Source organism: Pipistrellus kuhlii, unplaced genomic scaffold (assembly GCF_014108245.1).
Source record: "Pipistrellus kuhlii isolate mPipKuh1 unplaced genomic scaffold, mPipKuh1.p scaffold_m20_p_23, whole genome shotgun sequence".
Lineage (NCBI taxonomy): Eukaryota > Metazoa > Chordata > Mammalia > Chiroptera > Vespertilionidae > Pipistrellus > Pipistrellus kuhlii.
In genome coordinates this window covers 1178100-1205002 of record NW_023425522.1, presented here as the reverse complement: position 1 = coordinate 1205002, position 26903 = coordinate 1178100, and the positions used below count along the sequence as shown (strand labels likewise).

The 26903-nt window shown below is 49.7% G+C and overlaps 2 protein-coding genes across 10 annotated transcripts in view; one reads left to right on the top strand and one right to left on the bottom strand.

Annotated features, from left to right (window-relative positions):
• Nucleotides 1-238: 238 nt before the first annotated feature.
• Nucleotides 239-13336, bottom strand: SMCR8 (SMCR8-C9orf72 complex subunit). 3 transcript variants are annotated; one of them, XR_006742518.1, is made up of 4 exons: nt 13091-13336; nt 10386-12820; nt 1443-4724; nt 239-1406 (listed from the first exon to the last, which is right to left on the bottom strand). XR_006742518.1 is itself a non-coding variant. In XM_045586465.1 (3 exons), the coding sequence occupies exons 1-3, from the start codon at nt 13121-13123 to the stop codon at nt 4271-4273; spliced, it is 2922 nt and encodes a 973-aa protein (XP_045442421.1). In that variant the 5' UTR covers nt 13124-13336; the 3' UTR covers nt 239-4270. The 3 variants fall into 3 exon arrangements, 2 of the variants coding, with proteins under 2 accessions (XP_045442421.1, XP_036307743.1); XM_045586465.1 differs by having other exon boundaries at nt 239-4724; XM_036451850.2 differs by having other exon boundaries at nt 239-4724; nt 10386-13336.
• A 156-nt stretch (nt 13337-13492) lies between these two features.
• Nucleotides 13493-26903, top strand: part of TOP3A (DNA topoisomerase III alpha) — a 30183-nt gene continuing 16772 nt past the window's right edge. For 3 of the 7 annotated variants that reach the window (XM_045586463.1, XM_036451847.2, XM_036451845.2), the window contains exons 1-8: nt 13493-13863; nt 20094-20153; nt 21091-21164; nt 22182-22257; nt 23167-23275; nt 25557-25700; nt 25851-26021; nt 26282-26382. In XM_045586463.1, coding sequence (XP_045442419.1) covers nt 13684-13863; nt 20094-20153; nt 21091-21164; nt 22182-22257; nt 23167-23275; nt 25557-25700; nt 25851-26021; nt 26282-26382 — 915 coding nt within the window. In that variant the 5' untranslated portion in view covers nt 13493-13683. Of the gene's footprint in view, nt 13864-17101; nt 17144-17397; nt 17456-20093; nt 20154-21090; nt 21165-22181; nt 22258-23166; nt 23276-25556; nt 25701-25850; nt 26022-26281; nt 26383-26903 lie in introns of those variants that run through there. The other 4 variants (XM_045586462.1, XM_036451848.2, XM_036451846.2 and 1 more) reach the window with 4 other exon arrangements.

Sequence of the window (26903 nt, the reverse complement as noted above, 5' to 3'; positions counted from 1 at the left end):
CGGTGCTGTGACCTTAGCACTGCAGAGGGAAGCCTGACCCCTCTGCTCTGAGCTTTGGCTCGATTCTCAGACATGCCCACAGGTGCCCCAGGCCATGGGTTCCGAGCAGCAGCCCAGCGCAGTGGCCTTCGCCCTCAGCTGGCCAGGTGGGCGAGCCTGGGACGCAGCCTCCTGCGGAGCGTCAGCCAGGGAACCTCGTCCTGCGAGAGAACGCCCTCCTGTGATCAATAAGCCAATGTCACCTTCCCAAAGAAACTTTATTTTTCACAAAGCTGAGTGCAAAACATAAATGACCATTTTTAATAAGCACAGTCAAATTTTTAACCACAGAATGTCTACAAGAATTACAGCTTTAAAAAATACAACCAATTTTTATATTTCAAAAAATAACTCAAAATAAATTAATTTCTTAAACAGTACACTTCTCGTACTGTTTGTTTGGCATTTACTCTGGTGGAACTCGGGCGCAGCCGTGCCTGGGGGCGGCTGTCCCCCGGGTCTCGGTCATACTCTTGCCACTGTGACGACTGTAGCTCGCGTGCTGGTCAGACTCCCACCATTCACAGACGTGGACAGAACATGCGGAAATAAAATACTCAAAAATAACAAACGAGATCTCAGACAATGCTCGTCACTGCAGCCTTCCAGGCGGCCTCTGGGCCGGCGTGTGCTGCCGCAGCGCCGGGCCGCCGGTGCCCAGGCCCGAGGCCCCGCTGGAAGGCCCCGGGGCCGGTGTCCGGTGTGTTGGGGTTGCTCCGGTGCAGTGGGGACAGCGGCGCAGCCTCTGTGAGTGCACGCAGTGCCCTCGTCTGTGCCTCCATCGGGAGCTTTACGCCGCTCAGAGGCTTGCTTTAGGGCTCTCTCCTCCCAGCTGGAGACGAAGGGACGCCTCCAAGACCCTCGGTAGCCCCGCAGCCAGGACTTCCCACCAGCAGCTGAGTCACTGCAAGTGCCCGTCCCCTCTCCTGCGTCCTCTTCCCACGTGTGTGACCACCTTACTAATGAGGCCATGTCAGGTCAGAGCTCACAGGGAGGGCTCAGGAGACCTGGTGTGCTCCAGCCACATCCGCTGAGCCCATTTTTGTTCCTAGCCAGAAGCCGAAACTTGATGCTTTTTCCTTATCTCTTCTAACAATTCCAGATTTTTTTTTTCTTTTTTCATTTTAACGGTATTGGAGAAAAATCAGAAAGCTGGCTGGCTTGATTCAAGGCATGAACCAAAACATTCTTCTGAAATGGGAGGAAGCATCTGATTGCCAGCTTGGGGAGTCAGTGCCTCTGAGTGCCACCACCTGTGCAGAGATGGCGGCGCAGCACCTGGCCTGCAGCGTCGGGCCAGGGAGGGACATGCGGTGACCAGTGCAATGCAAGGTCTTCAAGACCACTCTTGGCCTCCAGACACGTTACTGAACCGAAACAGGCCTGGCATTTGGGGTAGAAACTCGGCCTTCCCTGGATTTTGAAATGGGATTTGTTGTTTGTGGGGGGTTGAAGTCTATATACTTCGAATATAATAATAACCTGAAATAAAGTTAAAAGCTAAATGGTAAATGACAGGTGAGCTGCCATGCCCATTTCCAAATCTGGTGTAATGTGTATAACGTCAGCCATTGCAGTCAATCATGGAAAAGTCACAATTTCCAAACTTCAAAGATCCCACTAAAGGAGCAAGGTCCCTGGGGAAGGCAGGAGGTAGCAGCTCAGGCTGGCGCCCTGACGGCTCTGCTGTGCTCTAACAGCTCCTGGAGGTCACTACGTGCCTGCAGCCCAGGCAGCTGTTACCGGCACTGCGTGGACCAAGGGGAGGGAGGCAGGTACAGGAAGTGAAGAAAACCCCATTTCAGGGCCTGCCTTCAGGGGACTAAAGAATGAATAAGGGGCACTGATGTCCTTGATTGGGAAGTGTTTGTAGATGTCTCATTGACACTGGCCTATCCTACAGGACAGCATCAATCCCAATTCTTGGGAGAAATGACCAGTCTGTCGCATAGGGCTCCCCTCGTTACCACTTATCGCTGCATCTGGTAGGCCCCAGTTCAGCCTCAACTGCCTCTGCCCAAACTGCCCAGCCCATGTGCCACTTTCATCCCTTTGAAAAGAAACACACGGGGCTTCAGGCAATCCTTTGAAACCGTCACCCTGAAAAGTTAAATTTTAACCCAAATTTAAATCCTGGAGTTCACCCTCTGCTCAGTGAGGCCAAGGCGCTTCTCCTGCAGAACCAATCCCAGTGCGCTGCCCTGGGCTCGCCCGCGCTGTGGAGCAGCCTGTCCTGTTGACAGCCCTGGCCTCGCCCGAGTCCTCAGGGCCTTCAGGGCTGTCCCTGAGGCCAAGCTTCTGGGCAAACAGCCCCCAAAGCGGACGTCTGTGGCAGACGTGGCTGTCGGCTTCTGGAAGACCAAGTTCCACCTGCCTGCATCAGCTTCCGCAGAGCAGCGGTAACCACAGTCCGTGTCAGTGTGCTGGTGCCAGTGCTCACTTCCCATCTTGTCACTGGGACCCACAGACCTTTCTTTCCCGGAGACACAATGCACCAGCTCGTGTTCCTGGAGGCCTAAGCAGACAGCAATTCCACCCAGTGAGAAAACAAAGCAAAAAACAAAGGAACACGGGAGAGGGAGATAACAGGCAGGGAGCTCCCGGAGAGAAGAGGCTTCCTGTGCAGCCTTCCCGCTGCCAACACCTCACCCGTCAGAGCCACCGCAGCTCCTGGAGAGCCAGAGGCACAAGGAAACCAACCAGTGTAAGCACACCGCTCACCACCAAAGTGCTCAGTCACAGCCTCAGGAGCAAAATCACGTCCACAGCCAGCCACACGAGAAGCCTTCCTCTTTTCTGAGGAAGCCCCGCCTGACAGGAGTGGGGACTCTGACCAGAAACTGCTGGTGGGAGCCAGTGGGCCGCATCCTGGGCAGAGGGCCTGGGCGGGGAAGGACTGAAGGAGTGATGGACGCAAACCCTCCTTAGTCACAGTCTCTGCCTCTCCGGGACTCCAATGGTGTGCCCCACAGGTGGCAGGCAGACCAGGTCTCGGCACACGGGCACGGCCCCCAGATTCGCACACGTGCCCAGGAGCACCACTTGTCACTGGCTCAAGGTGGTTTTATCACAACTTTGTGGGAACAAATTAAAAAGCACTAATACCAGAGTTCTCCCTATTTAGGGGGGAAACAGCTTTAAAAAAAAAAAAAAGGTATAAAATTCTCAAGGTTGCAAGAAACCCTCCACCTACATAAACTGGAAGAAGCAAGTGGGAACTGAAAGCAGCTCAGGGAGGTTGTGGTGGGTGGACTTGGGCACATCTCCCGAGAAGGTGGGAGAGTCATGGGCAGAAGAGCTGCCGAGAAGTGCCAAGGCAGGCAGGTCCATGGAGACAGCCGCACAGACAGCTGTCCTCTTTCCTGGAGGAAGTCCTGGCCCCGAATCAAACCATCTGGGCTGCCGCCCACACCAGCCAGTTGCACAGAACTCTGCTGCCCCGTGCTGAGCCCCCGCGAGAGGTAGTGAAGTGGTTGCGAGGGCTTGCTTTGGGTGAGAGAACAGCGCTGGCTTACTCTGGCCAAAAATACTGCTGGGTCAGACCCCAGCGAGCCTTCATGGACCCTCCACCTCAAAGAGCAGTTCCCACTGACAACTGGGGACCAGGGACACCACTCCCTCTGCTGGCCTGAGGGAGCGATGTGCAGGGTGAGAGTGAGGGTGGGACAGGGAGCTGCTCGCTCTCCCTGCAGCGCTGGGCTGACACTCGCCACCTCCCAGCGGGGCAGAGCCTTCTCCCCCCCCTCGCTCAGGGCCTCCCCAGGATGACAGGCCCTAGGAGGCCACTCAGTTGGGATTTGAATGAGACAATGGATATTCCACCCTCTTGTTTTCCACAAAATCATTCCAGTTAACAAGTTGTTTCACTTGATTTTGCCACTCAAGTGTTCAGTGAGGATGAGCGTGGCCACATGTTCTTCCCATCATGGCTTTGCCTTCCTGCCCCTCACCCGACCCCTCCGAGGCTTTCCTCTGCCCTGGCGACCAGTCCTTGGGAAGCCAGCGTTCCCTCCAGGTCCTGCCTTACCAGGGAGACGAGAGCTGTTACTGTCCTGGGTGCTTTCCGAGAGCCAGGCTCCTCCTGGCCAAGTCCCACTTGCAAGTTGCCCGAGCCACCTTGGTTTCCTTCCCACTTGACACCAGAAGTCTAAACCACTCCGAGGACTGCTTGGCAATGTCATGTCCACCCTTCTCTTCCCTGTGCCCCGAGTCACAGTGGCAGGATCTGACCTCAGATTTTGTACAAAAAACTGGGGACATAGTCAAACCTGAGCATGGGCTGGCTGGTCCCGGGAGACTCCTGCATATAGTGCAGCTTCAGCAGCTCAGCCAGGTACTGGACCACCTTGGCATCTTCATTCACTAGCCCCAGATTCAGCTTCAGAAAGCTGGCCTGCCGGCTGGCAACCAACCCCTCTACCTCTTTGCTGTGGGCAGGCAGGTGCAGGTGGTGGCAGAAGGTGTAGAGGAAGGCCTTGGAGCAGAGCTGGGTGAGCATGCTCTGGACGTGCAGGTAGTAGGTGCTGCCCCGCTTGATTTGAGTACGGTGGTCTGCCAGCCGGGGCACCAGGGTGCCTCTGTAAAGGGGGCAGCGGAGGGTTTTGCTGTCCAGGTCCAGGATGCTTGCGTAGCGGCTGTAGCGGCTCAGAACGTGCAGGGTGCTGGCACTGGCAGGGGATGCCACTCTGAAACACATAGGCCAAGGTCAGGAGGAAGGGCAAGGCCAGGAAGATGGAAGCAAACACTTGGGAGTGGGGCTTCCTGTCCCCAGGCCACTCCCACCGGCCAGCACTCACTGGCTTTCTGGAAGGCAAACCTGCTCATCCTCGTCTTGTAAGGGCTCCTCACCCCCTCATGAAGCTCCAATGCCTTGGCAAGGCCAACAAGTTCCCGTATGACCTGCTGCCTGCTGACCCGAGCTACATCTGCTCCTAACCCAGACTTAGCCATGCCAAGCTTCCCCTGGGGCCTCAGAGTCAGCCTGTCTGCTCTGCCTGGATACCCTCCCTCCCTTCTGGGCATGGCTTATGCCAATGCCAACTTCTCCAGCCTTCCCTGATCCCCTCCTCTGCTTTTAGCTATGACCTTGGTCATGTTCCTCAACCTGAGACTTATTTGTAAGACAGAGATAATAGTTCCTCTCTCTTGGGGTCACTGGAGACAAAGAGTTGTGCTCAGAATGCCTGACCCTGGCCACTGTGTGAGAGCCGTCTTCTTGTCCTGCCCACAGACCCAGGGCTGTCCCTGATTCGGCCTCTTGCCCCACTGCCTTGCACATCAGGGCTAGGCAGGGTTTGCTCAGTGAGGGAAGGAAATCGGAGCGGTCAGTCTTAGTAAGCAGCTCCTTAAAACTCTCCTTTACATCCCTTTTTCCCTGTTGTCTGGCAGGTCAGCAAATGGCTGGCCAGGTTTCGCAGACTGACAGACTCTGGAATTTAGGGATTGTACTGGATCCAAGATGGTGTGTAAAATGGACTGACAGTCACTTGGGACCAATTGTGGGTAATCTCACAAATTTTCCTTCCTAGATGTTGTCATCTTGTATAATTAACAATCACCTACTGAGCATCTGTTATTTCCAGGTAGTGACCCAGGGCAGAGCAGGTGGCGATGAGCCTGCTTTGGTTGGAAAGAAAAGCCAAGCACACCGAGTGAAGGGGGATGTGTCTCAGTCTCCACAGGAGAGACCTCGGGCCAGAGGGTTCTGGAGGAATGGCCTTGGGACTGGGCCTTGAAATGGAGGCGGGCCTTGGGACCTGTGGAAAGCATCCAGACCAAAGATGGCCAAGGGGCCAGGCCATGAGCCAAACACCTCCTCCGGCTCGGCACCACCAGCCCACCCAGGCACTGCTGCTGCACAGCCAGGTCTCACCTCATCTTCTGGGCCCTCCATCCAGCACCCATCTCGGTCATACTGGCCCCAGGCTCAGCCTCTCCCAGGAAAGCTGACATCCCCACCCAGGCCCACCTATGGCAGCACCACTTCTTTTCAAAGATGCTGCTCCTTCTAACTCTTCCTCCACTTCTGCTTCTCTCAAAACTCCTTATCAGGAGGCCAGGCAACATGGGAAGAAGTCAGTTCCAGGCCTGTCCCTCGGCGGCACAGCACCGGCACCCGAGCGCCTCCCACTCCACTTCCCTCACCGGTGTGGTTCTCTATGGTCTGTCCCAAAGCCAGGGAGGCCCAGAGGGGCCATCACTTGCCCAAGATCTCCTGTTACAAAGTGGCTGAGCCAGGACTCAACTCAGGGCCCCGAGCACTGTTTCCCTCCAGAACGAAGTGCTTTTCACGAGGTCCAGGGCTTGTTACTACTGCCTACTAACAGTACAATAACCTCTGCTTCTGACTTTAAGTAATGGGAGACTAATTTGATTGTGTCCATATCCTGTATCCACTCTGCAGACAGTGAGGGCCTACCTTAGAAGGAAAATAAAATCAAACCGCCAATGACACTGGCTGCTCTGGGGTGAGTCCTTAAGAACAGTTCATCATCTGAGCTGTTTTAGCTGGAGGCAAAGCTCCTGAGCCACACAACTGTAATTCCAGATTAACTTAGCACACGGGGCCAACCCCTCCACAGCTGACCACGCAGACACCTCTTCTACTCCTGCTCTTTAATGCTGACCCTCAGCGGGGTCTCAATCCACCTGTTTCAACGCTGGGTCTGCCTGTGGGGCTGACTCACCATCCATCTACAACTCCAAGCACTCTGAGGGCTGCCAAGCACGACACTAGGGCTGTTGACACATCTCAGATGTGCCTGCCTCCGGCTCCACCTGAGGACTACTCTAAGCCCCGTATACAGACAGGATCAACAAGTTTTGTTCAGGGAATGAGTGACATGTCTGGTCCAAATTCACACAGCTAATAATGTTGACACCAGGATCTGAGCTCGGAACACACTCTGCCTTCCTCTAACAGCACGACTCCATGGGTTTTCATCTCTTGATACTTCCACACTCTATTGTTCACCTCTCAGAATTATTCTGGGTGATTTGTAGCAAATCTAGGCCCCAATCCATTTCTAGTCCCTCAGTTGATCATCCAGTGACAAGTCCCCTCGGGAACAAGACCTCCAGCCCATCTGAGCAGGACCCTGGAGGCAGGTGCTCCCATTCCCAGCGGGTGCGCACTCAGGTCCGCAGGAGAGCTTCACAGAGGTAATCATTTCCCACTTGGGATTCTTGAAAAGAACTCAACGGCCACTTCCGACAGGACTCTCACTTTCGCCAGGACTCTCACTTTCGCCGAGGGCTGCTTCAAGGCTCAGAAGTCTGGCAGTGTGGGCCACACTCAGGCCCTGGCCTGCCTTCCTATTCAGGATGGGACAGACCATAGGAAACTACAGAAGGCTCACAGACCAGATGTGATGCGCCTTCCGACCTCTGCAATCACAAGGCAAGCCTCCGCTCAAGCTGACGGCGGTTGACAGAGCTGGGGCTAACGTGAGTGTTGCCTGGGAAGGACATGCTCGCCCTGACACAGTTGCCGGCTCACCTTATAATTCTGGCACTGGGCACAGTAGCTGGCACACGGCCCTCAATAAGTGCTTGGCAAATGGTATTCAGCGATCCAACCCTTTTCTTTTCTCAGGAGGAAACAAAGCCTTGAAAGGAGCAATTTGCCCAGGTGCCCACTGTGGATGGACAGTGAGAGGGACCCCACAGGACTCAGACCACCTCACACCACCTCCACTCCAGGGTGCCAAACACACTGCCCATTGCCACCTACCCTCTCCTGCCCCACAGAAACATCGTTAACATATGACAGCAGGATTTCCAATGCAGCCCAACCTGGGCCTGAGTCCTTCCCAGCAGAGCACTTCAATCAGGCACGCAGTAGAATGAAGTTGATGTAAGAAATGAACCTCTTGCCCTAACCAGTTTGGCTCGGTGGATAGAGCGTCGGCTTGCGAAATGAAGGGTCCCAGGTTTGATTCCGGTCAAGGACATGCACCTTGGTTGCGGGCACATCCCCAGTAGGGGTGTGCAGGAGGCAGGTGATGGATGTTTCTAACTCTCTATCCCTCTCCCTTTCTCTCTGTAAAAAAAAAAAAAAAAAAAAAATCAATAAAGTATATATTTAAAAAAATAAAAATAAATGAACCTCTTTTGCCATTCTGGCACATTCTAAGGAGGGAGTTTAAGGGAAAGCCTCCAGAAAGGGCAAAACCATCTTAGGCCTGGTCCTTAATAAGCCAGCTGATGTTGACAGATTGATATGTTTTAGATGCTCCATCTTTTGAAGTAAAAATGACCAAATTGAAGGGTTAGGGTGAAAAGCTTGAGTCGGAGAACAGAAGGTGTGTGAGTGTGTATGAGGGAGCATATGGGGAATATCAGCTCATCATTCCACCAAGAACAGTAGCAAAACACAATCTCTGAAAGCCCTTTCCTTTTTGGGACAGAAGGGTTAATCCAAAGATCACAGAGGTGCCACCAGCAGAGGGTGAGGATGCTGGGAGGCAAGACAAAGCCTGCCAGGGCAGTCAGTGCCATCATCTAACCTAGTGACCCTCAGATTCTGCATCTGTAAGCAAAGCTTTTATTTTATTTATTTCTTTTAAAAATATATTTTATTGATGTTTTACAGAGAGGAAGGGAGAGAGATAGAGAGCTAGAAACATCCATGAGAGAGAAACACCAACCAGCTGCCTCCTGCACACCCCCTACCGGGGATGTGCCCGCAACCAATGTACATGCCCTTGACCGGAATCGAACCTGGGACCTTTCAGTCCCCAGACCGACGCTCTACCACTGAGCCAAACCGGCTTCGGCTGTAAGGAAAGCTTTTAATGGTTTCCTATGATGCCCACGGAATGAGCTTATCCACGTGTCACAGGCACATCACACCACGTCCCATGATGTCACTCTTCCCAACAAGGGCAAGTTCACCCTCCAGGTCATTCAGAGACCACAGGCCTTCTCCAGTCTCCCTTCCTCCTTCAGATCTGCCACTAAATTACGCTGTTTTCTTAGAACACACAAAACACCTGTTATCTCTCTGTGTGGCAAGGCCCCGGTCACCGTCTGCCCTCTCTCCTAAACTACCAAGTTTTCCAGAGCAATGGCCTTGCTCGGGTACCTCCAGCTGATGTCGCAGCACCCGCCAGAATGGCTGTAGGTCCTCAACAAGCCAAGTCATGACATGGAAGCAGTATTTGCTTGAATCCCACCATGATGACTCTGAGGAAAGCCTAATGCAGCAAGGGGTTAGCTAAGTCCAGGTGACTTCATAAGAAGTGTGGACACAAGGAGACTCGGGATGGTGACTCACTGGTATTAGGAACCCATGTAAAGGGGAAGTCAGAAAATTAGAACCAGCGGTGGCTGACTGCCGTATGGAAATGTCTGCTCTTCCCATGTGTCAGCAGGGGCTCTGCTGATCACCTTGCTCAAAGCCTGTTTTACAGATGAGCAGAGCAGGGTGGAGAGAAGGGACTGAGGACACTGAACACAGTGCATACACTGAAGGAGTCAGACATTTGTCAAGCAGTATTTGGAAAAACAAAAAGAACCTATTAAAGCACAAGGAAATGAAATAGAAAGCATTCAGAGGGAGAATAAATTGGCTTTTGCATTTCCTTATTAAGACAGCCTTCAAATGCAAACAGGACAGTGGAGTGAAAGCCACTGGAGCCCTCTGATGTCCCTCTCAGCAGCCAGTGATGGCTGCCCTCCTGTTATTACCACAACCCTTTCTCAGATGCAGATCTCGTTAGTCATTTACACCACAGTGTGAGTCTGAGGATAAACAAGGACCTGAGATCTAGAAGACCAGTCTTTCCCAGGCCAACTGAATAAGAACCTCTGGAAGTGGAGCCCAGGAACTGTGATTTTTAAAATAGTCCCAAAAGCCCGGCCAGTGTGGCTCAGTGGTTGAGCATCAATCTATGAACCAGAGGTCATGGTTCAATTCCCAGTCTGCACACATGTCCAGTTTGCAGGCATGATCCCAGTGGGGTCATGCGGGAGGCAGCCAATTGAGATTCTCACTGCTGATGTCTCTCTCCCCTTCTCCCTTCCTCTCTGAAATCAACAAAAACATGTCTTTAAAATAAATAAAATGAAATTCTCCCATAATTCTTGCACAACTGGGTGCAATCCAGGACTGGCAACCACTTAGGAACTACAATCCCTTCATGGGACTAATAAAAAAGGAAACAGAAGACCAGAGGGGAATGAGCTGTCAAAAGCAATGGTGAGTTAGTGCTGGCCCAGACTGGAAGCCAGGCCTCCCGATTCTGGGTCCACCACACCAACTTTTAGCCTCACCCAGAGGCATGTGCGTTTGAAGCCTCATCTCTAACCGGACAGGTTCCTTCCCCACTACCTGTAACAATTACCTCTGCAGGCCAATAAGCTTCCACTTCTGAAAATCCGTAATGTGCAAGGGGGAGGAGGCCCAGTGCTTCACGGGTTTGGCATAGCAGCTGTAGTTGGGGACGAAGATGGACAATGCTGTCACAAGCTTCCTGACTATGGCCTCGTCCTCCCCCAGGACCACAAGCGTCCTCCCACTGAGCAGGGAGTAGATGGCTGGGTGGGCAAAGGGGTACTGGCGGATGAATTTTAAGGCATTCTGTCCGGCCCTCTTTTTATGCCTCTCAAAAGAGGGGCCAGTGAGTTGAGCAGATGAGGGAGTCCTGTCCAAGCTGGTGGAGGCTACACTGCTCACATAGCTGGTGGTGTCCGAGTAGTTGTCCAGGCTGATCTTACTGATATCCCTGCTAGCCAGCAGCTGGCCTGGGTCCAGCTCATAGGCAAGGAAGCCTTCAGAACTGTTGTCTCGGGAAGAAGGGCTGGCGTTTTCCACTGCAAAGTCCACACAGAACCCCGGGTCCTTCTGCCTGTAGCGTTGTGGTGGGACGCTCACTACTCCATCCCCGTCAGAGAGTGCGTGGACTGGAGTGGTGAGTGGCACCAGCAGACTGTCGCTCTCCTTCCCAGTGCAGCAGGAGTCTGCTTGTGACGAAGTGTTTTCTAAACTGCCCTCCTCTGGCTCCCCCAGCTTGGTCAGGCTGATGCTTGCCTGGAAGTGGATGGCTCCCTCATTGTCATCTGCATACAATTCTTCTTCATTAATAGCACTTGGGTAGCTGGCCTTAAAGTCATCAGGGATGAGGGCCTCAGAGGGGCAGGTGCTGAGGACTTCAATACTGTCCTCGCTGATGGTCCTATGGCTGGCTGCTTTGCTCCGGATCACCTGGGGGCTCAGTGGCACCATGAGGCTGGCCTGACTGTCGGACTTCGACAGCACAGTGGTGGACTTCTCCGTGCCCAGAACCTCAATGCTTTCACCACTGCTGACACTCCCTTTCATATCCATATCCAAGTAGTCTAAGTTCCCCTGGAGATCAAAACTGCTCATTTCTGCCACCTCCACTTCCTTACAGTCCTCACCGCCAAACTCCTGCTCCATCTTGATCACCACAGATTCCACACTGGACTTGTAAGAGCCAACACTAATTAATACTTGAGGAATCGGGCATTCTTCTAGAGATCTGGAAGGTGGCCTGTCTTGACTGGGCTTAGAGGGTATGCTTTCTTGTTTCTCTACCATCCTATCATCATCTGCAAAGTCTTCAAAGAGAAAGTTTGTTATGTGCTGTTGCCTTAGTAGTGCTCTGTCAATCTGGCTAGTCAAGAGATAGCACAGGTCTCCTCTGAACATGTGCTCAATGTGGCTGAGCTGAGCCAGGGTCTTGGTGAAATACTCAGTGTCACAGAGCTCTTCCAAGGTCTTCAACTTCTTGTCAAAACACTTGGTGGACTTTGCTTTGATGAGTTTTGGGATGTAGGCAGGTCTGCAGGTGTAAAGGTCTGTGTCAGCATACTCATCAAGGTTAGAAGTAGTGGATGCCTGGTCAGGCTGATCCTGAGCATGGTCCACCTCCCCGGAACACAAATCAGACCCCTTCAACTTCCGATGAGGGTATGAGCGGATCTGCTTCAGGAGGTCTTGATGTTCAATGATGGATTTCTCTACACTAGCCAGTTCATTGGCTTTCTCGATTGCCTGAGATGAGTAAAAGCCCTTGTCATTGGCTTTCTTCTGGACCTCCGTTTCAGTGTGCAGCACTGTCCTAGTGTAATCCAAGTCTTTCAGCTTTTTCTCAAGTTCCACAGCAAAGGCCTTCCTGTTGCCCGACTTCAAGTACTCTGAAGCTTTGGAAAATTCAGCTGACAGCTCCTGGAACTGCTGCATGATTTTGTGCTGGTCTGCTGAGATATACGCCATGCAAAAGGGCCTCACAAAGCCACGGGCCTCCAGGTCATACAGCGTGAGGTGGTGCACGTAAGCAAAGGCTCCCTCTTTGGAGTCTCCCAGCACCACCTTGGAGTCCTCCACGAAGTTCAGCTTGGGATAGGCAGAACCAGGAGGATGGCCCACGAAGGAAGCCTGGTAATCCACAGACATGATCCGTAAGGAGAAGTAATTGAGATCAAAAGTACCGAAAACTTTGGTATCATTGGGGATAGTCAGCAAGGGCTGGGGTCCCACCTGCTCCGAGAACTCGGAAATGAGGATGAAGTCCCGAGAGAACTTGGCTCCGGACAGTTTGGACCATGGGTTAGCTCCCTGGCTTGTGAAGGGGAAGAGCGGCACCGAGTACTCTTCTGGCAGGGCCGGCTCATTGTAGGGCTCCTCCTCATACTCGTCCTCTTTGGTGAAGGCCACCACGTCAGGGGCGCTGATCATATTTCCAGGTATGCAGAGAGAACATTGAGAGGAAGTGAGAAAGAACGCTGGGGTAATCAACGCGGGGAAGCCAGGCCTCTGCAAGAGGAAGCAAAGTCTTCGTTGCCTTCGCTGAGCCCTTGGGGGGACTTGCCTGCCTCTCACACACCCGAGAACTCAAACTCCCGCAGCCCCTAGGAGGCGTATCCCCTCCCGGGCCCTCCGGGCCTCATGAACTCCGCAGGTCCCGAAGTCAGGGAGGCCGGCCGTCCTCCTCCCCTGGCAAGCGCGGCCGGCGCAGAGCACCTGCAGCGAGGTCACCGGGACTTCCCCGAACCCACTGGTGACAGCAACAGCCCCGAGCCTGACCTGGTACCTAACGTGGGCTACAGGCTGCCGCATGGACCAGTCAAGCGTCTGTCGCCCCCACGACCCGAGGGCAGAAACGGTCCCCGCTCCTTGGACGCCACAACCCAAAGACAGCTACAGCGACGCCGCCATCTTGGTATCACATGACTCGCGGTATCGGCGCCGAGTGACCCGGAAACGTTCGCGGAGTTTTCCGAGCCAGAGCGAAAAAGGTTGTGACTGAGCGGCTCGGGGCGGGGCTGTGGAGCAAGGACCAATCGATTAACTAGCACTGTCAGGAAAGAAAGGAAATGATGCGGGGAAGCGGAAATGTGTTAGGACCAGGGGCCCGGGAGCGCGAGGCGGTGTGGGAGTTGTAGTTCGCGGGGCTGTGGACTCGCGCCGGGCGGAAGTGGCTGGAGAAGGCGGGCGGAAGCGGCCGCGGCGGGTGCAGAGGTGAAGACCCAGTTGGCGGCAGCCCCGAAGCCGGTGGGCGTGTGGGAGGAGACCGCGCCGCGGCCCAGCGCTGGCGGCTCTCGTAGGCTCCGGTTCCCGTAGGGTGGGCGCGGGGTGACCCTCACCTCTGTGTTCCCCAGCATGTGCGGGTACCCGGGATGATCTTCCCCGTCTCCCGCTGCGCGCTCCGGTGTCTGCATCGGCCCGGGGGCCGGACCTTCCCCACCTCCGCCATGGAGGTGGCCTTCCGAGGCGTGCGGAAAGTCCTCTGTGTGGCGGAGAAAAACGACGCGGCCAAGGGGATCGCCGACCTGCTGTCCAGGGGTCGCATGAGGCGGGTAAGTGGGCGCATTTCCGATCAGCGGTACTTGGGGCCCCGGGAAGCGGGACGTCTTGGTGGGTACGGGAAATAGGGATGAAGGCGACTTCTCTCCCACCTGTGGGACTTCTGTCTCCCCGAGACCATTGCAGTGGCCTCCTGTCTTCTCTTAGGACTGATGGGCATTTAAAAATGTAGTTCAGAGGTTTCACTCATCTGCTTTAAAGCCTTGGATCTTCCTTGCCAACAGCAGTGGTTGCCAAACTTGTCTGATCCTCAAAACCACTGGGGCAGTGGCTCTTCGGTGGACCTAGGGTGAGACTAGGCCGGGTGATCTGTGTTTCAACATTTTTCCCTCCGGATTCTAAAACTCGGTTAAGTTGGGAAGCACTGCCCAAACTCCTTTAACCTGGCAGTCACGTCCTGCCCGATCGTCCCCAGGTAGCCTCGCCCTCCTATTTTCTGCCATTCCCTCTGCGCAGTGCAGCGCCGCTGACTTGACTCTAAGTGTGTATTGACAGGGCAACATTATGTAAGGTTTGGGGATTAGAGGCAGATGGCAGCCCTCAACCCGTGGTCCTTAGTGCCAATTCAACAGGAATTCCCAATTTGGGGTCACAGTGAAGAAGGAAACTATTCAGGGCAGAACATCAGAGAGGTGACATCCCATCCGTGTTTCAGTTTCAGCTCCAGCTGGGAAACTGTCTTAGGTGGGGAGGGGAAGGGTGCTCTCAGCGCCAGTGGGCAGCTGGCTCATGTTGCCAGAGTCCCAACTCCAGTCCCTGTCTAGTCCTTCCCCAAGCAAATCTTCGCGCCGACTCTCCCTCAGGTTGATTGGTCCAAAAGACACGATGATTGGTCAGAATGGGCTTCTCTGATTGGTTCGTGGAGAAGCTGATGAGGCTGTGGCAACACTGCTCCGATTGGATGGGGAAAGCCTCATTCCCATTGGTTGAAATATTGATCCAGAAACTCCTTAGTAAGGGCCATCTTAGGCGAGATAACAGTGTTCGCAGGCAGTTCAGTGCAGGCTTCTCTGTGAAGTGCAAATTGCGTAAGAGGCCCCTGTGAAGAAATGGCTGCTGGGCTCTGTTTTTTGTTGTTGTTTTTTTTTTGTGTGTGTGTGTGTGGGGGGGTGTTAATTAGAGAGAGGGAAACTTCCATTGGCTGCCTCATGCACGCCCCCTTCTGGGGATGGACCTGTTTGTGACCTGTCGGGAATGGTACCAGTGACCTTTGGTGCATGGGATGATGCCCAACCAACTGAGCCACACTGGCCAGGGCTGTTTGTTTTTAAATTTGAGCCCAGTTAGCCACGAGGAGGCCTTCCTAGTAGGTATCTTCTTTCTCAGGATTCACACTGGCATTCAAACTGGTTCTTAGAGAGAGGCAAGTAAGGGGTAAGATGTTTCTAGACACTCTGGGGGCACAAAGGGAGGGGACTGTGAGAAAGGGTTTGAAAGGGAGTTGACAGGAAGGTCTTAAGAACTATTCAGGAGCCCTGACCTGTTTGGCTCAGTGGATAGAGCGTGGGCCTGTGGACTGAAAACTCCCAGGTTCCATTCCGGTCAAGGGCATGTATCTTGGTTGCAGGCACATCCCCAATAGGGGGTGTGCAAGAGGCAACTGACTGACGTTTCTCTCTCATCGATGTTTCTAACTCTCTATTCCTCTCCCTTCCTCTCTAGAAATAAATAAATAAATAAATAAATAAATAAATAAATAAATAAACTATATATTTAAAAGAAAAAGAAAATCTCCCAATAACAAAAGTGGATTGTTGCCCTGGCTGGTTTGGCTCAATGGATAGTGTCAGCCTGTGGACTGAACAGTCCCAGGTTGGATTCCGGCCATAGAGCACAGGCCTGGGTTGCAGGCTTCATCCCCAGTGTGGGGCATTCAGTAGCCAGCCAATAAATTATTCTCTCTCATCATTGATGTTTCTATCTCTCTCTCCCTCTCCCTTCCTCTCTAAAATCAATAAAATATGTTTTTAAAAAAGAGTGGATCCTTGCTGAAACTGGTTTGGCCCAGTGGATAGAGCGTCGGTCTGCGGACTGAAAGGTCCCGGGTTCGATTCCGGTCAAGGGCATGTACATTGGTTGTGGGCATATCCCCGGTAGGGGGTGTGCAGGAGGCAGCTGGTCGATGTTTCTCTCTCATTGATGTTTCTAGCTCTCTATCCCTCTCTCCTCCTCTCTGTAAAAAATCAATAAAATATATTTAAAAAAAAAAAAAAGAAAAGAAAATGGCCCGTCTACACCTAACTCACTCACTTCTGTATCTTTCAGGGCTCTGTTAAATGCCTCTTCTTCAAGAACTTTACTCAGCTTCCTCCCCCTGCAGCAGGTGAGGGACACCACCCAGTAATCATTGCTAATGATCCACAGGTCCTTGAGGACTTTCCTATAGTTTTCATAGTTTTATCTTTACATTCAGGAGAAAATGTTTTAAATAAAATTTTAAAAATGTGTTTTTATTGATTTGAGAGAGGAAGAGAGGCATCAGTTGCCTCCTGCATGCCCTGTACGAAGGTTCCAGCCTGCAATCCAGGCATGTGCCCTCACCCAGCATCAAACTGGCCACCTCTGGGTGCACAGACTGACTGAGCCACACGGGCCAGCGCAGAAGGAGGAACCTTAAATGGATCCTGTGCATTCGGAGGCAGCGTGTGATCAGCGTGCTCAGGGAAGGTGTGGGGGGCACTGGGAAGGCGTCACAGAAGCTACACTCTCGGTCTGTCAACGAGGGTTCCTTTCTCTGGGCTCCAAACGCCACTGTCATCTGGGAGCAGCCTAAGCATCTGAGAACTTCACCCCCGAGTGTGCTACCCTCGGGATTACAGGGAGGAAAGTTTGAAATAGCAGGAAAACATTTTACATCCTCAGGACGACCCGTTGGTAAGGAAGGCTTCCCGGAAAGCCCTGCACTGGGGTCACACATGCTGTTGGGTGCATCGCTTTCTGGAGAGCCCAGGGCAGAGGTTTGAGACGCTGTTCCAGACTCGAGGGCCGTTGGTGTGCACCTCAGCCACTGCGCTGGACTGCGCAAGGCCGAGTGGCAGAGCAGCCGGGACTTCCGCCTTGGTATGTGTCAGGGTCCGTATAAGATTTTGTTTGAGAAGACTTCAGTGCTTCCTTAAAAAGAATTAGGGGGAAGGAAATAGAAACCATTGATTAAGCCGTTTTTATTCTGTATTACCAGTCTCCTCTTATCCGAGGTTTCACTTTTCATGATTTGTTACGTGGTCAACCACGCTCTGAACATATTAAATGGAAAGTTCCAGAAGTAAACCAGTTGTAAGGTTTAAATTGTGTGCCGTCCTGAGTAGTATGATGAACTCTTGTGCTGTTCCACTTTGTCCCGTGTGGAAACCCTTCCGGCTGTCCACGCTGTGTACCTGCCTGCCACCCCCAGGCGCTTAGCAGGTGTCAGTTACAGCTGGCTGTGTGGGGTCGCAGTGCCTGTGTGCAGGGAGCCTTGTTCTGCTTGATGATGTATTGAATACTGTATTCTTACAATAAACTAAGGAAAAGACAATGCTATTAAGCACAACAGCTGGCAATCAGATGTGCCAAAGGGAATCCATCGATGCTTCCTTAAGTGAAACGGTGTGTGATAAAAACAAGCAAACCGGTAATGTAGGGTGCAGTAGTGCTGAGGATTCAGGGACCTACTGGGGGTCTTATTTCTGAGGATAAGGGGGACCACTGTACTGAAAAGGCTTAAGAGGGCGTCTCTTTCCTTGGCAACATCAGAGCACTGAACTCTTTTTTTTTTTTTTTTTAGAATTGAGCTGTTAAGTATCAGATAAATCCCTCTTTAAATTTGCCATTATGCCCTGGCCGGTGTGGCTCAGTTGGCTGGGTCTTGTCCTGTGCACCAAAGGCTTGCCGGGTCTACTCCCGGCCAGGGCACATGCCCAGGTTTCAGGCTCAATCCCTGGTAGGGGGTGTGCAGGAAGCAGCCAGTCAGTGTTTTTCTTTTATTGACGTTTCTCTCTTAAAAATCAATTTAAAAATCTTAAAAATAATAATAATAAATTTGCCTTTATGCCTCAAAGAACCTCATTCAATGTTCCACCCAGAAAAATTGTATTTGTGAGGCTGAGGGAGAATCTTGTCCATACGATTTCTCTTGGCCCATGAATGGAAGTGTCCCCAGTTCCCATTTTGCCTTTCTCTTGTCTTCTGCCCGGTGTTGGTGTGAAACTCACATGCACAAATACAGCTGACCCTTTATGGGTTTGAACTGCACGGGTTCAAGTGTGCATGGATTTTTTTCAATAAATATGTACAGCACTGTAAATGTATTTTCCTTACGATTTTCTTAATAGCATTTTCTTTTCCTTAGTTTATTGTAAGAATACAGTATTCAATACATATTACAGCCGAAACCAGTTTGGCTCAAAGGATAGAGCGACGGCTTGGGGACTGAAGGGTCCTGGGTTCGATTCCGGTCAAGGGCATGTACCTTGGTTGTGGGCACATCCCCAGTAGGGGGTGTGCAAGAGGCAGCTGATCAATGACTCTCTCTAATTGATGTTTCTAACTCGCTATGTCTCTCCCTTCCTCTTTGTACAAAATCAATAAAATATATTTTTAAAAAATACATATTACATACAAAATGTATGCTAACTGTTTATGTTATAAGCCAGTCAACAGGAGGCTGCTAGTAGTTAAGTTTTGGGGGAGTCAGAAGTTATATGTGGCCTTGGTGGCCCAGACGCTTGGAGCGTCTTCCAGTTCACCAAAAGTTTGTGTTTAATTCCCAGTTGGGGTGCGTGCAGGAGAGGCTGATTGATGTTTCTCTGTCACCTCAATGTTTCTCTCTCTCCCTCCATCCTTCTCTCTCTCTTTAAAAATCAGTAAAAACATAACCTCAGGTGAGAATTTTAAAATGTCATATGAAGGTTTGACTGAGTAGGGGTTTCTGCCCCAATCCCATCTTGTTCAGATCAGTACCCAGCCCCACCTTGTTCAGGGTCCCTTGCACTCTGGCCTCTGTGGGAGAGGAGGGGATCGCCTTAGAGAGGCTCTCGCTCAGGCAGAAGTGCGGCTGGAAGGCTGTGTAGACTGACCCCAGTCCTGACTGGTCTCATAGAGCCCATAGGTTTCAGAGCCACGGACACCTTAGAGATAACTTCACTCAACAGTAAATTGAAGTTCAGAAAGGTGAATGATTTGCCCACATTTACGGTTTATTGTTACAATTTTATAGCCAGGAAGTAATAGAAATATGTGGAGAGCCGAAACCAGTTTGGCTCAGTGGATAGAGCGTCGGTCTGCGGACTGTAAGGTCCCAGGTTCGATTCCGGTCAAGGGCATGTACATTGGTTGCGGGCACATCCCCGGTAGGGGGTGTGCAGGAGGCAGCTGGTTGATGTATCTCTCTCATCGATGTTTCTAGCTCTCTATTCCTCTCCCTTCCTCTCTGTGAAAAATTAAAAACAAAACAAAAAAACAAGAAAAGAAATATGTGGAGAGGGGGAAAAAATAAAAAGTTATGCCCTAATCCTTTCTCTGCCATTAATTTGTCTTGTGACCTTAGACAAGTCCATTCTCATCCATAAAAAGATGTTGTATTGTCGAAACCGGTTTGGCTCAATGGATAGAGCATCGGCTTGGGGACTGAAAGGTCCCGGGTTCGATTCCGGTCAAGAGCATGTACCTTGGTTGTGGGCATATCCCCAGTAGGGGGTGTGCAAGAGGCAGCTGATCGATGACTCTCTCTCATCGATATTTCTAACTCTCTATCCCTCTGTACAAAATCAATAAAATATATTTAAAAAAAAAAAAAAGATGTTGTATTAGCTGGTCTCAAAGCTCAGCATAGAAACTCCATGGGCTTTATCAGGTCCATGCTTGTAACTGTGTTTTGAGGGACCACTAAATAAATGGTGTTGGTGCTGAAACCGGTTTGGCTCAGTGGATAGAGCGTTCGATTCCGGTCAAGGGCATGTATCTTGGTTATGGGCACATCCCCAGTACGGGGTGTGCAAGAGGCAGCTGATCGATGATTCTCTCTCATCGATGTTTCTAACTCTCTATCCCTCTTCCTTCCTCTCTGTAAAAAATCAATAAAATATATATAAAAAAATAAAAATAAATGGTTTTGGTAAGTTAGCTCGGCCTCTGTAGGAAATGTTGTTCCATTTTTAATATTCTCACTTAGCAGGGTTTTGCTTGATCTTTATGCTGAAGAATCTTTTTTATGTAATTTATGTGTTTTCTTTGTTTTGTTTTATAGAGGGAAGGACTTTCTAAATTCAACAAGATTTATGAATTTGATTATCACCTGTGCGGCCAGGTGGGTGGTACAGTATTTCTATCGGACAACAGCGTGCTTTCAGATCAGCTGCCCCTTTGGTATACATTCTTTCCATGTTTAATCGTGGCTAAAAAGAGCAGCTGTTTACTACAAGTTCTCCCTAAATTGCTTGTATTTTAGAATTACTTAAGAAGAGTTAGTCAGCCTGGCCATTGTAGAATATGCACCATCTTTAAGAATAACTATTGTTATGATCTAAAGAGCCCTGTTTACAGATGACTACTTTGTAATTTGTAAGGAAGTCTCTTTTTAATAAAATATGTGGCTCCATCTCAGCTGTTTTTATAACAAGAAAGAAGCTAATGTGTAACAGTTTGAGAAAACTTTAAATGTTACAAAAAGCATCAGGATACTAAAATTAAAATGGTGATTTCATTGAATTACTATGGCTTTTGTCTCCAAAGAGCTATATTTATGTTTGTTTCTTCCCGATCATCTGGGTTTTTTTGTTTGTGTATTTTTTTTATAAACTTTATTTTTTAGAGCAGTTTCAGATTCACAGCAAAATTGAGCAGAGAGGAAGGTACAGAGAGTTCCCACATACCCTCTGCTCGTTCCCCCCTCTCCCCCCATACACACACACAGCCTCCCCAATTATCAACACTCATAAAGATAAGGAAAAACAAAAGAACATCCCTCATCACAGTGGTACATTTGTTATAACTGACAAACCTACCTAACACATTATAATCACTCCGAGTCCGTTAGAGTTCATTGCATGTTGTATAATACTTTGGGTTTGGACAATGTATGTCTCCATCATTATTTCCACTGCCCCAAGATCCTCTACACTGCCTGTTCATTTCAACCCCCTCCCAACCACTTTCATTTCCTCAATAGAAGTTTCTCCCTTTTATTTGAATGATGTAGCAAATATAATTGCTAAAAGACTGACTCAAATTTTGTTGCCATTTAGAATGTTACCATGATAATGACTTCGGTTTCTGGACATTTGCTGGCTCATGATTTCCAGATGCAGTTTCGTAAATGGTCAGTACAATTCTTGGGGAGCAGAACTTGCAGATTATTATAGTAAGTTGTAGAACATTACAGGAATTTTTAAAATATATTTTATTGATATTTTTACAGAGAGGAAGGGAGAGGGATAGAGAGTTAGAAACACCAATGAGAGAGAAACATCGATCAGCTGCCTCTCGCACACTCCCTTCTGGGGATGTGCCCGCAACCAAGGTACATGACCTTGACTGCAATCGAACCCGGGACCCTTGAGTCCCCAGGCCAACACTCTATCCACCCAGCCAAACCGGTTGGGCCATTACAGGAATTTTGAGGCATATTGATCCTGTTGCATAACCTATATTATTAAGATGACTGAGTTAGTTTGTGCTGTTAGAGTGAATACCACAGACGGGTTGGTTTATAAACAACAAACTTACTTCTCTCAGTTACGGAGGCTGGAGGGCAGAGGTCAGAGTGCCAGCAGGGTCCGGGTGCCAGCCGCTGGCCTCACTGCGTCTTTCCCTGGTGGAAGGCCTAGGGAGTTCGTGTGGCCTCTTTGTAAGCACACTGGTCCTACTCCTGAGGCTCTACCCTCAAGACCTGATTACCCCCAGGGCCTCACCTCCTAACACCCTCACTTTGGTGTCAGCATTCCAGAGTGTGAGTTCTGGGGAAACAGCGTGGGCTGTAGGAATGACCTAGGATGAACAGGCTCACCATAGGCTTAAAATAAAGAGCCTCTTGTAGAGTTCGCCCCAAAATAGCCAGGACTTGGTCATGCAGTCGTTGGATTGCATTTATCTGACGGCAGATATGCATGGGAGGCTTCTAGAATTTCTCCCCAGCAGCTCCTGCTAGTGGTCCTGGGAAGTGGGAGGTGCATTGTGCAGAGAGTGTGAGTCTTGCTTTTGATCCTCTGGCATTTTCATGCGGGACTTTTTCTGCGGGGAGCCCCCCCTGAGTCTCTGGGGTAAAGTTTCTTCATTAAAATGGAGAATTCCCGTCGTGCTGAGGTGGGATTTTTGTCTGTTTCTATTTCCTTTCTAGGCAGAGCTGCAATCCTCTTGTCCTCTTTGAAGCAGAAATTGAGAAGTACTGCCCAGAGAACTTCGTAGACATCAAGGTGGGATCCTTTGGAAGACATGGCAGTGGAGATGAACAACCACAGATAATTAAACTGAGTGATTTCTGTGTTTTGAATGCATTAGAATTCAGAAGCAGAGTTTCCCACCAAACTAAGTGCCATGATTCAAAAAAGTATTCCCAAAATGAGGCCATTGGAACTAAGTGGCAAAGGGACTGGAGTCGGCCTTTTTTTGAATAATAGTTGTTTAAATAAACTCTAAGGATAAGTATTGTTTAATTACTAATTCTAGCGCTGACCCCATCTCTAGTCAGAATGAAGAGTCTACAAAGTGTGTAAATGGTCCTTTGACGGTAAATTGTGAGTTTTCAAGCAGTCAGAGCACCTGTAGTTAATCCAGTGCTGGCTGGGAAACCTTGGGATGAATCTCAATTAGGGGTCCGTTCTTTTTTAACCAAAACATAAGCAGACCCACCAGAGCAGTGGTCAGCAAATTCCTTAGTCAAAAGAGCCAAATATCAACAGTACAGTGATCGAAATGTCTTTTGAGAGCCAAATTTTTTAAACTTCTTATAACACTACTTCAAAATAGACTCGCCCAGGCCAAAGAGCCACACTCAAGGGGCACATGTGGCTCTCCAGCCGCAGTTTGCTGACCACGGCTCTAGAGCTGCATGTGCTGAGAACTGAGTTTAGGTCACTTCTTGCTGGAGTGGTTGCATTAAGCCAGGCTTCTAGAAGCTCATTGATGAGTGTGACTCTAAGCTGGAGGGTGTGCTAGCTTCTTCACACCCTTAGAACTGGTGAACATCGTTTTCTCGGGTTCTTTTTCTCCCCATGGTGCCCATTCCAAGAACACGTTAATGCTCAGTGGGTCTGTTTGTGGAGAGGTACAGAGGAATCCCGCCGCGGGCTGTGCTCTCACTGCTCTTTCCCTGCGAACTTCAGAAAACGCTGGAACGAGAGACTCGGCAGTGCCAGGCCCTGGTGATCTGGACCGACTGTGATAGAGAGGGTGAAAATATTGGGTTCGAGATTATCCACGTATGCAAGGCTGGTAAGTGATACCCCCTCTGAGTTCCGTTCTTCGGGAATGCACCCAGATGATTCTCCGGCATGGATGTGTGAATGCTGTGCCTTAGCTTCTCCCACATACCCTTCCTCCTGTGTGCCCCAGAGCACGTCACCGACCCCGTGGGAGCCTCGGCCTCCTCCCTGGAAAGCCGGCCAGCCTGGCACAGTTCCCGGCGCAGCCACTCAGAGCTCTGAGCCCAGGCCTTACCATTATTCGCTCCAAGTACATTGCCAGCTCCTTGGAAACATGGACTTTATTTTAAAATATTTGTTATTGATTTTTTTTAAGGGAGATAGTAAGGGAAAGGCAGAGAGAGAAACATCAATCAATAGCCCCCCCTGGCCAGATAGCTCAGTTGGTTAGAAAGTTGACCCAATACAACAAGGTTGTATCCCTGGTCAGGGCATATGCAAGAACCAACCAATGAGTGCATAAATGGGACAACAGTTTGATGTGTTTCCCTCTCGAATCAATTTTAAAATTATGTTTGTTGAGATAACATTGGTTAATAACATGTTGATTCCTTTTTTTTTTTTTTTTTTTTTTTAATTTTCATCCAAGGAGTCGGAATATTTTTTCCACTGATTTTTACAGAGGGGGAAGGGAGAGGGAGGAAGAGAGAAACATTGATGTGGAGAGACATGTGGATGTGTTGCTTCCTACACTTGCCCCAACTATGGGTGGGAATGGAGCCTGCATCCCAGGTGCATGCCCTTGACCAGAAATCAAACCCAAGACCCTCCAGTGGGTCACTTAACACACTTACCAGGGCAAAATTTCATTTTTAAAAAATCTATATTAATTTTACCACCTGAAATTAATAAATGGTGAAGTGAACTTAAATGTGAATCTGAAGATCTATATTAATTTTACCACCTGAAATTAATAAATGGTGAAGTGAACTTAAATGTGAATCTGAAGTTATAATGATTCCTGAAATTTTGTTTTAATTTAAAAAAATTTTGTTGTAAGGTATTGATTTTTTTTTTTTTTTTTTTTAGAGAGAGAAAGAGGAAGAAAAAGGGAGAGAGAAAGAGAAGCATCGATGTGAGTGGGAAACGATTGGTTGCCTCCAGTATACCTCAACTAGGTATAACCTGAAACCTGAGTATGGGCCCTGACTGGACATCGAACCCACAGCCTTTCAGTGTGTGATGGCACTCCAGCCAGGGTGACACCTGGCATTTAAATGCATTAACTTTCAGAAGTGCCCGGCTAACTCAGTCGGTAGAGCATGAGGCTCTTAAATGCATTAACTTTCAGGTATAGTACCCTGTTTCCCCAAAAATAAGACAGTGTCTTATATTAATTTTCCAAAGATGCGCTAGGTCTTATTTTCAGGGGATGTCTTATTTTTCCATGTAGAAGAATACGGTACACATGTATTGTTAAATGAAAATAAAGGAAATTTATTACCTGTATACGGTACGGTAGTTGTCAACACAAACCAGACCAACTCTGAATCCTACAGTATCAAGAATTTACTCATTTATTCAATGACAATCATATCATCTTCTGGAACATCATCATAACAATCCAATTCCTGAATTTCCTGGTGAATTTCTTGTGACTTCATTTCTTTCAGAATCAGTGGATCAAATCTCTCATGTTTAGCCTAGGGGGGTCCTTATTTTCTGGGGGATGCCTAGTATTTCATTCAGAAGGAAACCTGTAAGTAGGTCTTATTTTCCGAGGATGTCTTATTTTTCGGGGAAACACAGTATATATGTTATTTCCATGATAGGACATGAAATTCCCTCATAGGACCTATTAATTAACATTTATCTTTTCCCAAAAGGTCTAAGAGCAAGTGAAATTAAAGTCTTGAAAGGCTCACCAAGACGGTCTCAGTTAATTGCTAAAATTAGCCCACTATGGCGGCTGGCAGTGCTCACCTTGGCGGCTATAATGAATTCCCTCTCAGAAAGCATATTGCTCATTCGATTGGATGCTTCACAGCTTTCTTCGTTCCAGTTGGCCTAAGATCAGGGAGCCCTTTTTTTTCTTTTTTTTAAATATATTTTATTGATTTTTTTAAAGAGAGGAAGGGAGAGAGATAGAGAGCTAGAAACGTCGATGAGAGAGAAACATCGACCAGCTGCCTCCTGCACACCCCCCACCGGGGATGTGCCTGCAACCAACATACATGCCCTTGACCGGAATTGAACCTGGGACCTTTCAGTCCGCAGACTGACGGGGAGCCCTTTCTGATGAGAGGGCAGTGTGACCTGGTTCTGACCTCGGTGACCATCTCTGTTTGCAGTGAAGCCCAGTCTGCAGGTGTGGAGGGCCCGCTTCTCTGAGATCACCCCCCGAGCCGTCACTATGGCCTGTGAACACCTGACCCAGCCCGACCAGAGAGTGAGCGACGCCGTGGACGTGCGGCAGGAGCTGGACCTGAGGATCGGTGAGGCCGCACCCGCTCCTCTGCCGGCCGTGCAGCCGTTGGGTTTGGGTTATGGAACCAAGAAGGAGGCTTGGGTGTAAATACGTGCAGCTAGCTTTGACCTTGCAGGTCACCATTTTCTTGTTCTTCCTTTCCTTCCTCACTTTCCAGGAGCTGCCTTCACCAGGTTCCAGACGCTGAGGCTGCAGAGGATTTTCCCCCAGGTGTTGGCAGAGCAGCTAATCAGTTACGGCAGCTGCCAGTTCCCGACACTGGGCTTTGTGGTGGAGAGGTTTAAAGCCATTCAGGCTTTTGTGCCAGAGATCTTTCACAAAATTAAAGGTAGGGCGGGGAGGTGTTTATGATGTGGAACCTGCAGGCCCAGAGTGACCAGGGCTCCATGAGCATCGGTGGCATTAATTAAATATTTAGTTTTAGTGCTGATCTTTATTCTACCCCATTACCATATTCAGAATCCACTTAACATTTCCTCAGTGACCTTCTCTATTTCCTATTCTTTCGACCTTCGCTGTAATGCTCCTAGTTTCCCTGTCCTATCATGCGGCTGAGGCACAGCCTTCCTGTTTGTGTTTCCCCGATAGTAACGCATGACCACAGAGACGGCGTCGTAGAATTCAGCTGGAAAAGGCATCGTCTCTTTAACCACACAGCGTGTCTTGTCCTCTATCAGCTGTGCATGGAGGTAAGAAGTATTCTGAAATCTCAGTGACCTGGGAAAACTAATTTCCCCAAGGCAGTCCCTCTCTGTTGGTGGAGGTGATTCTGTCCCATCTCCCCCTGGGCTGTAGCTTTCAGGATATCACTTTTGGGGACCAATAAGAGTAGAACCTCATGAAAACAGCACTAAAAATTGTGGGAGAAAAGGGCCTGTGGAACGTTTAGGTAAAATGAGAAATGTTTACCAAACTCTCCCCTGAAGCTGTCATAGCGGCTAATAAGGACCAGCTGGGCCAGTGCAGGCCGCGCGCTCTCAGAATGGAAGGAGTTGGGAAGCTTCTGGTCTGATTTTTTTTTTTAAATATATTTTATTGATTTTTTTACAGCAAGGAAGAGAGAGGAATAGAGAGTTAGAAATATCGATGAGAGAGAATCATCTATCAGCTGCCTCTTGCACACCTCCTACTGGGGATGTGCCCGCAACCAAGGTGCATGCCTTTGACCGGAATCGAACCCGGGACCTTTCAGTCCGCAGGCCGACACTCT

Coding starts and splice junctions, on each gene's coding strand:
- SMCR8 (XM_045586465.1), bottom strand. CDS start 13,123: ATGCGGCAGCCTGTAGCCCACGTTAGGTACCAG. Junction 12,821..13,090: donor TAGCCCACGTTAGGTACCAG/GTCAGGCTCGGG, acceptor TTCCTCTTGCAG/AGGCCTGGCTTCCCCGCGTT. Junction 4,725..10,385: donor AAGCTTATTGGCCTGCAGAG/GTAATTGTTACA, acceptor TATGTGTTTCAG/AGTGGCATCCCCTGCCAGTG.